This window comes from Pongo abelii, chromosome 18 (genome assembly GCF_028885655.2).
Source record: "Pongo abelii isolate AG06213 chromosome 18, NHGRI_mPonAbe1-v2.0_pri, whole genome shotgun sequence".
Lineage (NCBI taxonomy): Eukaryota > Metazoa > Chordata > Mammalia > Primates > Hominidae > Pongo > Pongo abelii.
Window position 1 is genome coordinate 66,140,106 of NC_072003.2, and position 15,816 is coordinate 66,155,921.

The window sequence follows — 15,816 nt, forward strand, 5'->3', positions numbered from 1 at the left end:
ACAGGATATCCATCCCTCTATGCTCTATTCTCTTTAGAGATGGTATTTACACTACAAACTGAAATGCCACAACCAAAAAGGTTAGGGGCTAAGAATGAGGTTGCTGGATCAGTGTTACTTAGAGATGACATCCTAGAGATGTTTTCAGGGTCATTAGTCACACTGAAGACCTACCATATGCCAGGCACATGTGTACCTCCTCTAATGTCCACAATGACTAGAAAGAAATTTTATCCCCACTTTACAAAGATGGGAAAAGGAGGCCTAAGAGGGGTGAAGTTCCCCAATTTTGGTTGTTTTCTTGTTTTGCTTCTTGATCAATTTCTCATCCATCTGAACTGCACTTGTTTGATTCAAATGTCACCAGAGAATGAACTAGGACTGGAACCCATTAGTGCCCATGCCCTCCCCAACATTCCAACTGCCTCCCTCCACGGGTTGCTCCCAATCCAGAGGTGGCAGAAGAGGAATTCCAGAGAGGTTAGTGGTGTGTGTGAGGGCCCCTAAGACAGGTCGAGAGGTAGGCCAGCCTGCCAGCCTCACAGGCACACCTAGGAACATTTGCACTGGTGAAAGTCTGTCTCAGAGCCTGCCAAGGGCTCCTGCCACAGGCAACACCTAAAGCTCTTCATACCTTAAGAGAAAGGAAATTCCAAGATAGGAGTGGCAGACACCTCAATTTGCGTTTCCCAGAAAGATACCTGCGACTGCAGCCCCTTCTCCCTTTGTAGAGGATATTGGGTACTTTATCTGCCATTTCTGTCCACCTAGCAAGAGTGACACTTCCATCCATCATGGCAAGGGGAAAAGGTTGAACAGAAGCACACAGCTGCTTATGACCACAGATGAAAACACTCTCAATTGATACATTTTCCCCATCTGCTTTATTATTTATTTTTTTGAGACGCAGTCTCACTCTGTCGCCCAGGCTGGAGTGCAGTGATGCAATCTCGGCTCACTGCAACCTCCGCCTCCCAGGTTTAAGTGATTCTCCTGTCTCAGCCTCCCGAGTAACTGGGACTACAGGCTTGTGCCACCATGCCTGGCTAATTTTTGTATTTTTAGTAGAGATGGGGTTTTACCATGTTGGCCAGGCTGGTCTCAAACTCCTGACCTTGTGATCTGCCCACTTCAGCTTCCCAAAGTGCTGGGATTACAGATGTAAGCCACCGTGTGCGGGCCCCCAACTGCTTTAAATGAGCACAGAGTATCAGCATACTACCATGATTAGTTGAAATCAGATGCTAGACTGCCTGGGTTCAAATTCTGGGACCTTAGTAGCTACTTACCTTATCCATGTCTTAATTTCCTCAATCTGGAAACTAAGATGGACATCAGCAGAGTTGTGAAGTTTAAATCAGTTTGTATAAACCACCTAGAAGAGTGACTGGTGGCTGGGCACCATGGTTCACTCCTAGCACTCTGGGAGGCAGAGGCGGGCGGATCACCTGAGGTCAGGAGTTCCAGACCAGTCTGGCCAATATAGTGAAACCTCGTCTCTACTAAAAATACAAAAATTAGCCAGGCGTAGTGGCGTGCGTCTTTAGTCCCAGCTACTCGGGAGGCTGAGGCAGGGAGAATCGCTTGAACCCAGGAGGGAAGAGGTTGCAGCGAGCCGAGATTGTGCCACTGCACTCCAGCCTGGGCGACAAGAGTGAGACTGCATCTCAAAAATAAAATAAAATAAAATAAAAATAAAATAAATAAAAATAGAAGAGTGACTGGTATACAGCAATCTCTAATGTAAGCGTTTACTATTACAATGTTAATGCCCGTATTATCAAATAAAATAATCCTCAACACATTTATTCACCAAACTTCCTAACTTAATTTTAAGACAAAATGTAACAATGAATTAATAATCTGTACAAGTGCTGACAGGCACGCAGACTGGTGTGACCTCTATGGAAGGGATTTTGATAATATCTAACAACCACAGACGCGCATTTACCTTTTGAGTAGGTAAGCCCACTGCTAAGAATTTACCCTGAAGACACATCTCCAAAATAAAACACAAGATATGCAGAAGGTTACCCACTGCAGCATTAGATGTAATAATACAAGACTGCAAACATCCTAAATGCCTATCTGCAGGAGACTGGATGAATAAACAAGGTACATTATACAATTGAATAGGATGTAGCCATAAACAAGAATAAACATCTCCATGAACTAATATAAACCAACTTACAGGCAATGTTAAGTGAAAAAGTAGATATGGTGTGTCCACTCAAAAGGCCTACAAGTAATAGCACTCAGTAAAATTAAGTATGCCTATCGTCCAGATCTTGGTTTCCAAAAACCAATCTCCCACTAAAAGAAACCAGGGCTCTAGCCGGGCACGATGGCTCACACCTGTAATCTCAGCACTTTGGGAGGCAGAGGAGGGTGGATCACCTGAGGTCGGGAGTTCAAGACCAGCCTGGCCAACGTGGCGAAACCCATCTCTACTAAAAATATAAAATTTAGCCAGGCGTGGTGGCACATGCCTGTAAACCAGCTACTCGGGAGGCTGAGGCAGGAGAATCGCTTAAATTCGGGAGGTGGAGGTTACAGTGAGCTGAGATTGAGCCACTGCACTCTAGCCTGGGCAACAGAGCAAGACTGTCTCAAAAAAAAAAAAAAAGAAAGAAAGAAAGAAAAAGAAAAAAAGAAACCAGGAACCAGGACTCCTTGGAAAAACGGCTGATTCCAGGTCAAAGTCAGGGAAAATGCAAGGTAAGCCTGGAACACCTTTTTGTGCCAGAAAGTAAGAAAATGCTCAAGAGATTAAGGGGAGCATATCAAAAGGACAGAGTTATATCTTTAAGAGTACAGTATCCAGAATACATAAATAACTCTTACAACCGAATGATAAAAAGTCAAATAGGCTGGGTGCAGTGACTCATGTCTATAATCCCAGCACTTTGGGAGGGTGAGACACAAAGCAAGACCCTCAAAACAAACACAAAAAACACAAAAGGCAAATAACCTAATTTTAAAATGAGCAAAGAATCTGAATAGACATTTCTCCAAAGATATATAAATGGCCAATACACACATCAAAAGATGCTCCTTAACATCGTTAGTCACTGAGATACCTACCACCTTCATACTCATGAGGATGGTTGTAATTTTTAAAAACCAAAAAAACCAGGCTGGGTGTGGTGGCACACACCTATAATTCCAGCACTTTGGGAGGCCAAGGCGGGAGAACCACTGGAGGTCAGGAGTTCAAGACCAGCCTTGACAACCCCCATCTCTAAAAAATAAGATAAAATAAATATGGCTTTACAATGTTATTCTTTCCAGAATTTCTGACAATTTCAAGGGAGAGAGGTAAAGATTTTTAGTTATGTGATCAGATACCCCATATGATTAGCAGAAAATTCAATGTATCTCCAGTGGGATGATTTACCATAAAGAAAGCCACCAAAACTTGTAAGCAGTCTGGATTCGTGTTTATTGAAGCCAGTAATTAGAGACATCTTTTTTTCCCAGGACTAGAAAGCAAGGTTCCACATGACTGCATACTGCACCCAGACAGAGCCACACCCCTGGACTAAGGCTGGTGGGGGATAATCTGCAGAAACACCAATAAATTTAGTATACAGACGACAGTGAACTTTCACTTACAGCATTAACATTGTTAAGGTCATGATGTTCAGAGCAGTCACTTTCAACTTTGTTAAATTAATAAAACGTGACAATGTCTTCAGTTTAAATACCGATTTAAAAATGCCAATCAAAAAAAAGTGCAAACAAAATAACAATCTAGCAGCATATCTGTTGCATTTTTAGGAAAGACCAATTCTTGGCTGTTATCTTCAGCCACGTATTCAAAGTTGGGCTTTTCTCTGATTTTTTTATTTTAAAGACAAACAGCAGATGTAACCATTATAATGTGCATAAATAGTCATAAAATTGTCTTTAACAGTCTACCATACAAGTGTACTCTGCAAATAAAATGAATTTTACTTTAAAAACTAAAGGCTGTTTATTATTTGGCCTTTGGTTCCAATGCTTGAAAACCCCAAAATAACAAAACTCATCTCCCTTCCTCCCACCTCCCAAAAAGAACCCTGCAGCTCCCCAAAGTTGGTAGACTTTGGCAACCACTGAGCACATGACACTATGTATCAGCTTCTTCTGATACTAGGAGCTTCCACTTGTCATGAGTAAATAAAAGTGGTCTCCAAGAAACCTTCCTTCACAAGACATGTCTTAGCATTTCATCAGTTTTAGTATATTTTATATTGACACAAAAAGTGCTTATCAGTTCAAATGATAAAAAATAAAGACAAATTAAAATTTTGCATTAAAATTTAAAATTATACCATATTCCTCTTCGGCATCTGCCTTTCCAGGAATTCTTGTTTCTGAGGTCACTCATTTTACTCCCGGGGACTAAGTGACCCCACCTTTAGTGAGGCCACAAGCTGTTTGGCATCTATTGGTCACTATACCACAGTTATCATTCTACAGTCAGTTTACTGTCATTACCTAGACAACTTGGTAATTGGAAGCCACAATACATTTGTTTTTTTAAAAAACTGAATTAAAAAAGGAAAAAAATAGTATATCTCAACAATAAAACTGGCACAAGAAATGTTTCTATCAGAAAGGCAAGTTGATACTCAGCTTTCTCCTTAACAGTGTTCAGACCTTTACGAAAGCAATTCAAGAAAGTCTTCAAAGAGTCTTGACACAACATAGGATATTAAGTTATCCCCAGTACTACATTAGTGGTCAGTCAAATCTGGTATGTAAAAGTAATGACATTAGGGAAGTTATGCTTAGACACAGTACAACAAACATTCATATAAAAAAAGTAAACTCCACATGGTGAACTGTGGTTTTTTCCCTTGGTTTGACAACATTTTATACATTAAATTCATGGTAGTGTTTGCATTTAAATGCTGTCATACATAAAATTAAAAGTGCAATTTCAAATCCACAGAAATTATTTCCAGAATGGTGGTATAACATGACAATGTGCATGAATTTGCCCTAGGTGGGGAGACACCTGAAACTCTTATTTCCATAAGAAAAAAAATGCTACATTTTATGAAAACACCTAACAAGAGAAATGTATCATTTCCATTTTGTGTATAAAACATTCACACTTATCTGTCCATCTCATAGCACTGATCAGACCAGGAAGCTAGGAAAAGACCCTTTTGCATCAGTGGAACTCCTTGAAGCTTTCCACAAATCATAAGGCAGGGCTTGGTACGAGCCAATTAACCAGAGTGCAATTACATTAAAAACCTCCCCCCAAACTTTCCGTGGCACATTGCATTATGGTAAAACCAGAGGTTGATCACCTATTTTGTATTAGTTAGGCCAGCCTGTGGTAGTAAAAACAAAAAAATTAATTTAAAAAATAAAGCAGGAGCTATTTAGACAACAAAATTCAAAGTAAACTAATTCTGTAACTGTTGACTTTGAAGACATCCCACAGTGACTGTCTGCCCCACAACACATATCCGTGGACCCCAGTACCTCTCACAAGGACATAGCCTGGGCCAAACACATGGGTCCTGGGCAGCTGCCATCATTCCCACCCCTGGGTCAACTCCGCCTGACTCAGGCACCCCCACGATTAGTACATCTTTCCTAAGTTAAAGATGCATTTGAAATAAGCCTAATTCCCATTTTGCTTCGTGTTTTGTTTGGAAATGCTTCTAACAATGATTCTTCAACTTCTACTGAATGCACAGTATTTACTGACGCTGCTCATCTCCTCCTTCCTCCACCTCCCTCAACATTCAGCTTCCCCACCATCACTTGTCTCATTACTCCTTCTGGTCTTTCTTTCCTGGACTTTCTGCTACTTAATCTGCTTCCCAAGAACAAGTGAATTTACTAACATGAAACTGGTCAGACTAACCATCATCTTACCAATGATTTCTTGGTCTCATTTGCTCCACCCTGATAGAAAGTGGGCCCTCTTTCTTTCACTCTACCATCCCCTCCACAAGAAGCCCAGATGTGCTTGCCTCCCACAAAAGAGCCACATGCCCCAGAGTCCAAGGGTTATCCTTAACAAAGGGTCTGACATGTAACCTTCCTAAATGTGCATTTCACACACGGACAAGCCAATGAAGTTTTTTTTTTTTTTTTTTTTTTTTAAGTTCATCTCCCCTGCCCCAAAAAACTGATAGCATGTGCCATATCAGAAAAATCCTGGTCTTAGCAGATCAATATACATAGTTATTTGGTCATTCGACATATGCACTTTTTAAGGAGGTTCAGGCTTCATTTTCTGTTGAAGAGTTTGTTACCATAGAGTCTGGCTTTCGAGTCATTCTATCCAGTTCTTCCTGAACATTTGACAACACAGTCTTTTGTCCTGAAAAAAAAGCAAAAAAGCGAAGTTATGATGTGAGAAGAGGAAACAATTTTTTTTAAGGGAGCATTTAAAATTATACGCCTTCTATAATCACTTGATGATAGTAACCTTAATAAGAATGAGGAAAGCCTTTTTCTAATGCAGTAGAGAGGAGACCCCAACTCAGCACATCCTAATCCCAAAAGTCACAGGCCAGTGCTTCCTCCAACTCCAAGGGAGTGACTTGACTGCTCCCCGGCGGGGGATGCCTTTTTGCCAAATACAAGAACCTTTCTGAAAACCCTCTCACCGCCCAACCCTGACCCCTGTGCACTCTCACCACCATCTTCCTAGAGGTAGTACACCTGAATTTCAGCAACGCAGGAAACTATTTTCTTTGCCCCAGATAGGTGTTTTTCTTTATAACATTCTAGACTGACTCAAATGGATAGCCTGAAAACATTATGTTTCAATAAGAATAAGATAGTTCAGTCCTGCACAAAGTCTGTACTTGTGTTTTTCTGCTGTCAGACACTAATAGACCTAGAAATAGACACCTATTTCCCAGAAGGGAATACTACCAGCCCAGAGTCTGGGCCACTAGACCAGACTCTGAGTTTCTTAGAACGTAGGAGCCACTGGAGGCCCAGGCTGCCCCAAGTGATTTCCTGAGGGTCTCCTCTGCCCTGAAGACAACAATTAGGGAAAACAATGTATAAACATACCTTATGGCCAATGGAAAATGGTAAGCAAAGACCCCTTAAAATGTCCTCCAGCTTCTTGGGAAAATGTGTAATTCCCAAGGAAAACATGTTTTGTTTCAGAGATCTCCAAGACATAGACCTGCCCTACCTGCTTACATGGAAGGACAGGTGGGTGGCTGCGACAGAGGTATGTATGTGACAAGTAGGGAGCTTCAGGGAGGAGGAGGCCCTGACTCTGCAGTGAGACAGTGAGGGTTCACAGCAAAACTGGGGGCAGTGGAGTAAACAAAAATCCTTACAAAGCATCACAGAAAAAAAAATAGAACAAATAAAACATCACTGCTTCGGAACAACTAAGGCTTTAGTATAATTTTAAAAAATTAAAAGTAGGCCAGGTGCACTAATCCCAGCACTTTGGGAGGCCGAGGCAGGCGGATCACCTGAGGTCAGGAGTTCGAGAACAGCCTGGCCAACATGGCGAAAAACCATCTCTACTAAAAATACAAAAAAATTAGCCGGATGTGGTGGCGCGTGCCTGTAGTCCCAGCTACTCGGGAGGCTGAGGCAAGAGAATTGCTTGAACCCGGGTGGCGGAGGTTGGCAGTGAGCTGAGATCATGCCACTGTACTCCAACCTGGGCGACAGAGCAAGACTCCATCTCTATTTAAAAAAAAAAAAAAAAAAAAAAAAAAAAAAGTCAGCCGCGGGCGGTGGCTCACACCTGTAATCCCAGCACTTTGGGAGGCCAAGATGGAGGGATCACCTGGGGTCAGGAGTTCCAAGACCAGCCTGGCCAACATGATGAAACCACGTCTCTACTAAAAATACAAAAAATTAGATGGGCGTGGTGGCACACGCCTGTAATCCCAGCTACTCGGGAGGCTGAGGCAGGAGAATCGCTTGAACCTGGGAGGCGGAGGTTGCAGTGAGGTGAGATCACACCATCGCGCTCCAGCCTGGGCAACAAGAGCAAAACTCCATCTTGGAAAAAGAAAAAAAAAGTCACTGGTACACCCTCCATGGACCATGACTTCTACTGGAGAGGTTCTACAACAGGGCCACATATGTAATTTAGGCTATACCTCAACTCACCCAACACCCAGTTCCCGAGAACCCAAATGTACACAAATCCCACTCTCAATGTGCCAAGGAAACCTGCATGGTAGTAAGGCAATCCCACTGAAAGCACGGCACACTGCTCAGTAGGAAACGAAGACCTGCTTCCTTGCTTGGCTATTCAGGACACTGCAGGGGTCTGCAGGGCAGGTGTCTGCCTCTCCATCCTTGCAGCACTACTCAACCACAAGAGTCACAAGTCTCCAGGGCCCTTCTGTACCTGACTTCTTGGCTGTGCTCTGCACCCCACCAGCACCAGGACTTCCAGGAGAGCCTGTCTTTTTACTCAACAGACTGTTGAAGAAGCTGGCCAACACCCCTTCACTTGCTGCATTATCTAAGGAAAATTAAAGGGAAAAAAAGCATCGTATAAACTGGAAGACTTAAACAAAATTAAACACCCTAGTTCTCAGCTTGGCATTAGCCACTTGTGGCTATCAGCTTCCTAGGATACTGATAACATTCATTCGCTACGATGCCTTTACACTGCTACTGCTGAGGCTACTTAGCATGACTACTAAGTGGAACCATGTTTACATTTCCCACCTGTTTGGGGGCAGAATAGATAACCTGTGCTCCACACCACCTCCCCGTCCATGATACAGTGTTTTTCAAAGTTGCATGAGTACTTAACATTCCAAACCTGCTGTGAAAAGCTCACATCCTGAATAGAAGACACCCATCAAACATGCAAGCATTAAATAAAACTGTTTTTTAATGATTTTACTGCAGGCAGTATCTGTGAGTATCACTAAGTTACTAGGATAAAAGCTACTTAATCTGAAAAGTAATTGAGCTTGACAAGAGAAGTGAAGGTGGAAAAATCCCCACAATTCATAGATAGTCATCATATAAACATAATGAGAAACAAAGCTACAGATTCAAAATACACATTTTAAAGTGACTCCCTCAGCCAGGCGTGGTGGCTCACGCCTGTAATCCCATCACTTGGGGAGACCAAGAGCGTAGGACTGCTTGAGGCTAGGAGCTTGAGATAAGCCTCGGCAACGTAAGTGAGACCCCTACCTTTATAAAAAATATTTTTGTTTGTGTTTTTTTTTTGAGATGGAGTCTTGCTCTGTCACCCAGGCTGGAGTGCAATGGCACAATCTTGGCTCACTGCAACCTCCACCTCCCAGGTTTAAGCCGTTCTCCTGCCTCTGCCTCCTGAGTAGCTGGGATTACAGGTGCCCACCATCACGCCTGGCTAATTTTTGTATTTTTAGTACAGAGAAGGTTTCACCATGTTGGCCAGCTGGTTTCAAACTCCTGACCTCAAGTGATCTGCCCGCCTCAGCCTCCCAAAGTGCTGAGATTACAGGATTACAGGCTTGAATCACCACGCCAGGCTTTTTTTTTTTTTTTTTTTTTGAAACAGTCTCTCACTCTGTCACCCTGGCTGGAGTGTGGTGGCATAATCACAACTCAACTGCAGCCTCAATGCCCTGGGCTCAAGCAATCCTGCCGCTTCATCCACTTGAGTAGCTGGGACTAGAGGCAAGCACCATCATGCCCAGCTAATTTTTCAATATTCTGTAGAGGCGAGGTCTCACTATGTTGCCCAGGCTAGTCTTAAACTCTTTAGCTCAAGCTATCCTCGGCTACCTTGAGTACCTTGGCCACCCAGAGTACTAGGATTATAGGCATGAGCCACTGCATCTGGCCTACAATAAAAATTTAAAAAATTAGCTGGGCATGGTGGCACACGCCTATAGTCCCAGCTACTCCGGAGTTGACATGGGAGATCACTTGAGCCCAGGAGTTTGAGGCTGCAGTGTGCTATGATCGCATCACTGTGCCACAGGCTGGGTGACAGAGTGAGACCCTGTCTCTAAAAAATAAAGTTACTATTTTGCATTCCTCTCTGAAGGAATGCGCAGGGCCTAAGTGAGGTCTCACACAGAGCCAGGTGCATGGGCTACCAATTCTAACAAAGGAACAGGCCCTGGTCTCTGCCTACCATGGACCTTCCTCTGGAATGGGGGAAATGGAAAGTAGCCCTTATCGGGGAAGAGAATAGCCTGGCTTCCATGAGTCGCCACCTTATAGACTCAGCCACCCAGCCCCTGCAGGGCTCAGGTCTAAAACTAAACTACTCTCCAAAGAGACATACTTTTGAGGAATACATACTTTTGATGTTTGGGTCCGGCTTTTTTACTGACGTGCCTGGGGAGGAGCTAGGCACACTGGCTGGCCCTCCCCGACCCTGGGTCCTTGGAGAGCCAGAGGGTCCTCTTGCAGGAGATTCCTACGTCCAAAAGCAGCTAAGGTCACACACAGGCATAACAATAACAAAAAACACATATGCCACAAATGGAGACATGCTTCTGCGGGATATTTTTCACAGGCTATGGTACAGGACTGTGAGTATGCTCTCAATTCAAGCCCTTTCTGGATCTGTTTCTCCTGAGAGAAAGACATCCAGATAACAAAGCCAGCTCACTCTAATTCCCAGAGTTGTATTCTTTCATCAGAAACTTCTTGAGTTTCTTTTATGTTTCTGGTCATGGGTCTTTAGGGAAACCAAATTCCCACTGAAAATACAAAACCCACACAAACATAAGCTCTCACAAATAATGGTATAAAGTTTGACGACACCCACAACACTGGGCCTTGACCCTCTGTTTAGTGTAAGGTACTCACAGAAGCTCTCGTGGGCGTGGCTGGTTGCTTGGCAAGGAGTGACTGCAAAGAGAGGGACAAACTGGCCATTAACCAAGGCCTGCAGAGAGCACTGAAGGTCTAGAGAAAAACTTACTCCACGTACTCCACTAGAGGGCACTATTATCAACAACTAAGTCCTATGTTTCATACCACAAATGCCAAAAAATTTTAATTGAGCCGTTTGGTATATGGTGAAAAAAAATACTCCAAGTAACCAGTTTTGAAGCTAAGGAAGCAAGCAAAGGACAGAAAGGAAAAAGATGGAAAAAGAAGGAAACAGTTGGAAAAAGAACCATCAAAACTTCCTGTTGACCTGCCTGTACCACTAGGCAGATGATAGGTGGACCCAGGACACATCTAACAATAATCTGGGTGACAGAAATGGGCAGTCTGCATTCTAAACCGTCAGCTTGGGGAAGTTACTCTCCTCACCTGCAAAATGGGCATCACTTGCCTTTATGTACAGGGCTGTGTGAGGCTACATGAAATAATGGAAGTGTGGTCAGGTTATTTGGTTAACTGTCAACATAGGAAGTATTATGCCAGAAAACCACATTTCCAAAGAAAGAGCACTTAAAAGACGCGAATCCTACTATTCCTGTAGGAGAGTCTGCAAGGCAGGCAGGTGATCTCCTAAGGGAGGTGGTCCATCCCCAACTAATCCTAGAAATAGGAGGGAATGAGGAGACCTGGTCTCAACCCCTATACCACTGCAAGCTCTTTGTGACTCCCCACATGCAGATACCCCCAACCCCACCCTAGGAACTGGCATTTCATGCATGAGAAGGCCTCTCTTCTACCCTCACTGGTCTTCTTACCTGTTGCTTCATTAGGAACACCTGCTCATCTTCTGCTGCCAACTCTTTGTCGTGGACCAGCTGTGAAGCAACATACGTGTTTGTGGCCACAGGCCAAGAATACTCCTAACCACTGTCAAACTTCATGCCAAAAGGAGAGTCCGAGGCTCAGGCTTCAACACAGGTCTGGGAGATCCCTGCTGAGACTAGAGAGTAATATTTTTCTAGCCTGGCACAGACCTCTCCCAAAACCAGCCGCAGCATGTAGCCAACTGGCGTTTTTAAGTCTGGCAGGTTCTAAACACCTCAGGGTCCGCAGGAAATCACATGAGGGGATCCAGTAACAGTACCAGAGGCAACGGCAGCACTGGCAGGACTTAATGGGAACCACCACCAACTCCAGGTGGGCATTCCATCCTGCCCACCAGCCCTAAGCCATTTACATAACACCAGACCTCATTTAAAGATCAACAAAAAGGCCCTGGGACTTACTACTCCCCACCACCCCCCACAAACTATACAATGTGTAAGACCTGTTTCTTTATAATTTTTTTTTTTTGAGACGGAGTCTCGCTCTGGTCGCCCAGGCTGGAGTACAGTGGCCTGATCTCGGCTCATTACAACCTCCACCTCCCGAGTTCAAGCAATTCTCCTGCCTCAGCCTCTGAACTGCTGGGATTACAGGAATAAGCCACCATGCCCCATCTTTATAGGCTTCTTTTTGCATTAAAAGACACCTAAACTCTTTTTCTTCTTTTTTTTTTTTTTGATATGGAGTCTCATTCTGTTGCCAGGTTGGAGTGCAGTGGTGCATCTGGGCTCACTGCAAACTCTGCCTCCCAGGTTCAAGTGATTCTCGTGCCTCAGCCTCCCAAGTAGCTGGGATTACAGGCGCCTGCCACCATACCTAGCTAATTTTTGTATTTTTAGTGGAGATGGGGTTTTGCCATGTTGGCCAGGCTGGTCTCAAACTCCTGACTTCATGTGATCTGCCCGCCTTGGCCTCCCAAAGTGCTGGGATTACAGGCATCAGCCACTGCGCCCGGCCCTAAACCCTTAAAGCAATTGTCTTTGACTACCTTTCTCACGGGAGGTTTCACAATAAAGTCTTCATATGCATCTTCCGGCTTCACGGTTGTAAAATTTTCGTGTAAAATAGCTATTTTCTTTTCATTGTCCCAGCCTGCAGGTCTAAAGGCAAAGAGAGAGGGACTGAATTGCTTTTCCTGGGGCTGCCTTAGAGCATACTCAGATCACATTCAGGACTCCTGGGTAGGACCCTTCTCACAAGATATAGTGTGTAGTTGTTGGGGGTTGTTTGTAGCTTTTGGCAGATGTGCCAAAATACACTGTGGGTATAATCCATCAGAACAACATCGCAGGTCCTGCTCCATACTGAGTTCATGGGCCCAAGGTCTAAGGAGCCAGTATGAGATCCAATTCCACAGGCTGCCTCACTCAAAGCATTTAGCACTCTCCCACAACTCCGCCTAGAAGAGCAAGGACACAGTGGGGTCCTGTTCCGACAGAATAGGATGCAGAGAGCAGCACAGAAGGCACAGCTCAGGATGGGATGGTTTTCTTGGGCTCTGTCATGGCTCCCCTCCTGTGGGTTGTTTCTCTAAGAATTCTTTCAACAGTTATCTCGTGGACTGGTTCATTAACTTTGTTGGCATGGGAAGATGTGTCCTAGAACCAAGGGGCAAGCAGGGCCTGTGTTTATCCTAGGCCCCAAACCAGAGGAGCACAGAGTCCTTGAGGTTCCTACACCAGTGCTGGCCAGCTCAACATCATAAGGTAGGATGGCACCCAAGTTCCATTATGTGAAGCCACAGCCTAGGGTTCCCACCTGAATCCCTTAAAGGTAGCAATGGTAAAATGTCCTGTATGACACACTTTTGAACTCAAGCAGCTCTGAAAGATGGCAACTGACTGATTGTTCTCATAGGCCTCTGATTCTCCATCTGACTTCTACTCCATAGCTCTATAATCAAGGGGGTGCTTAGCCAGGGTGCTCCACCCCAATATCCTTACTGACTTTGCCAGTCACCAGAGAGGTAACTACCAACAGGACCAAATGTGCAAAGGGGCAGGGCATGATTGAGATACTGCCGTGAGCCATGCAGCCTTCGGAAGCTGAGAGATGCTTCTTCATTCCAGACCAGCCCCAAATCCAACCGGTCTCCTTGCTCCTAGGGATGACATGTGATTTGGATACCAAGTGATTCCAAACACACCTCTCACTGGGCTTGTGCCTTTGGCACCTGCCTGACTGCTCTGAACAACTCTCTAAAATCAGCCCAAGCCTGTATGCCATCTATGACTAGCCTGAGTGACACTCTCCTTGACTGTGCAGGAGGCAACCCAAATCCCTGAGAGCTCCTGGCTTTCACATTTCCAGCCTCTCACAGACTGCACTCCCCCGGCTCCCCCTATTGCAATTCTTTCCAGTCCGCCTGGGATCTACCACTTGTCTTCCAGCATCACCCTCCTGCTTTCCCTGCCATACTTCTCCATAACCCCATCACTGCCCTTCCCTTCTTCAGCTGTGTATGTCCCCTCTACGGTGCCATATGCAAGGAACATGTATCATTCATTTCTGTGTCCTTTGCAGAGAACCTGAGCACCTAGTGGGTGCTGAGTAAGGTTTCCTGAATGAATAATGTAATTGTTTGTTAAGTCAGAAGGATACTGAAGCCTGAACATCAATCTGCTAACACAAGTCCTGTCAGAGACCACAGCTTCATATTTATGCATCCAGCAACACTATGATTCTCCAGTGAGAGAAAGACACTAGCTTAGGAAAACAGGTATCCAAGTCTCCATCGAGGACAATCAATCCCAGTGGCTCCCAAAATGTGAAATGCCAGAAACACAGTAAGCACTTAATATAGCCAAAGCCCGTGCTGACAGAGATGCCGAGAGGATGTTTGCAATCATCCCTGCCAACACACAGATAAAGCAGGCGCTGTAACAGAAGACATTCAGGATCCCCCAAGCACAATTCCCTATATTCCCTCCCCAGCCAGTATTTTACCAGAGTTGACAGTGAGTGCCAAAAATGGCTGGCTTAGGTTTTGGCAACTTGCTCTCGAGGAAGAAAGGCAGCACCCCTGACCACACCACCCACTTCCCTCAGGCAGATGCCTCATAATCCGGAAAGGAACAGAGAGAGAAGGTGCAGTAAGAGAGCTGGCTGTAGAAGATACAGACAGAAGGCATCTTCCTTGAAGGGGTAAAATGTAAAAAGCAAATGTACTTTAAGAAGAAGAGTTTCAAAGTATCATCTCAAAATAACTCACATAAAAACGGCATCCTTTTCCACAACTAAGGCAGGTGTGGTGAAGTGGAAACCGTATGTTTTATGAACAATATACTTATACAACAAGTCGAGGTTTTTCTCTTCTTTCACTGATGTGTAAATCAAGGCAGCTCCATCTAATCAATCTGCTTAAGAAAAATCAATTCACTGCAGGAGGAGACAAAATCAAACACATACAACCTCAAAGTACTACTCATAGGTTGATCAGTTTTTGATCAATACATTAGCAACAGAAAGCATTACAATTTTAAAAACTAAAACGCTTATAGTATTACATAGGCATACTGCACACTGGTAAAAAATAAATAAATAAAAAAGTAAAAAGGTCATAGTAGCAGATGAATGAAGTCAAAAGCGTAAAGCTATGTTGATGCTAGTGGGCTGTGCAGTTTATTTTTTAACATGTAAATTGTTGTCTTGATCCCACAGATTACTTCCTGAGAAGTAAAGTATTGGCTCTGAGGTTAGCCCAGGAAAACACTCTCAGAATATCAAGTTACACAGATTCCTTCCCAGGCAGATGCCTACATGCGACCAAATTTATCATTAAACCCATCTTTTGAGGGATGGGTGCCAACAGGCTAATGGGCCATCCCAAAAAAGATGGCAGGAACTCATCTCTCACCTCCACCCCAGGGTGTGGAACCATGGCACCAACTGCTATTGGCTTTTTACAGTTAACAGGACTCAAAAGACTGCAGACACCACCTCTCTATCATGGACAGCACGAAACATAAACATATGGGAAACACCAGTAGCCTATAAAACAATACCCTGTTTGATAATTGACCTTTTCTACATAAAAGCAAAGTTTAAAAATATTTCTAAGACAGTATGATAAAAGTAATTTGATGATAAAATGATCACATTAAATTCTTAATAGGAAAGCTTATCAAATGT

The 15,816-nt window shown here is 44.0% G+C and overlaps 1 protein-coding gene across 1 annotated transcript in view; it reads right to left on the reverse strand.

The window, feature by feature from the left end:
• Positions 1 to 6,097: 6,097 nt before the first annotated feature.
• The window catches only part of DYNC1LI2 (dynein cytoplasmic 1 light intermediate chain 2), a 28,015-nt gene continuing 18,296 nt past the window's right edge, over positions 6,098 to 15,816 (reverse strand). The window contains 7 exon segments of the mRNA NM_001131476.1: positions 6,098 to 6,334; positions 8,354 to 8,470; positions 10,264 to 10,381; positions 10,777 to 10,818; positions 11,616 to 11,675; positions 12,674 to 12,785; positions 14,897 to 15,032. Coding sequence (NP_001124948.1) covers positions 6,234 to 6,334; positions 8,354 to 8,470; positions 10,264 to 10,381; positions 10,777 to 10,818; positions 11,616 to 11,675; positions 12,674 to 12,785; positions 14,897 to 15,032 — 686 coding nt within the window. The 3' untranslated portion in view covers positions 6,098 to 6,233.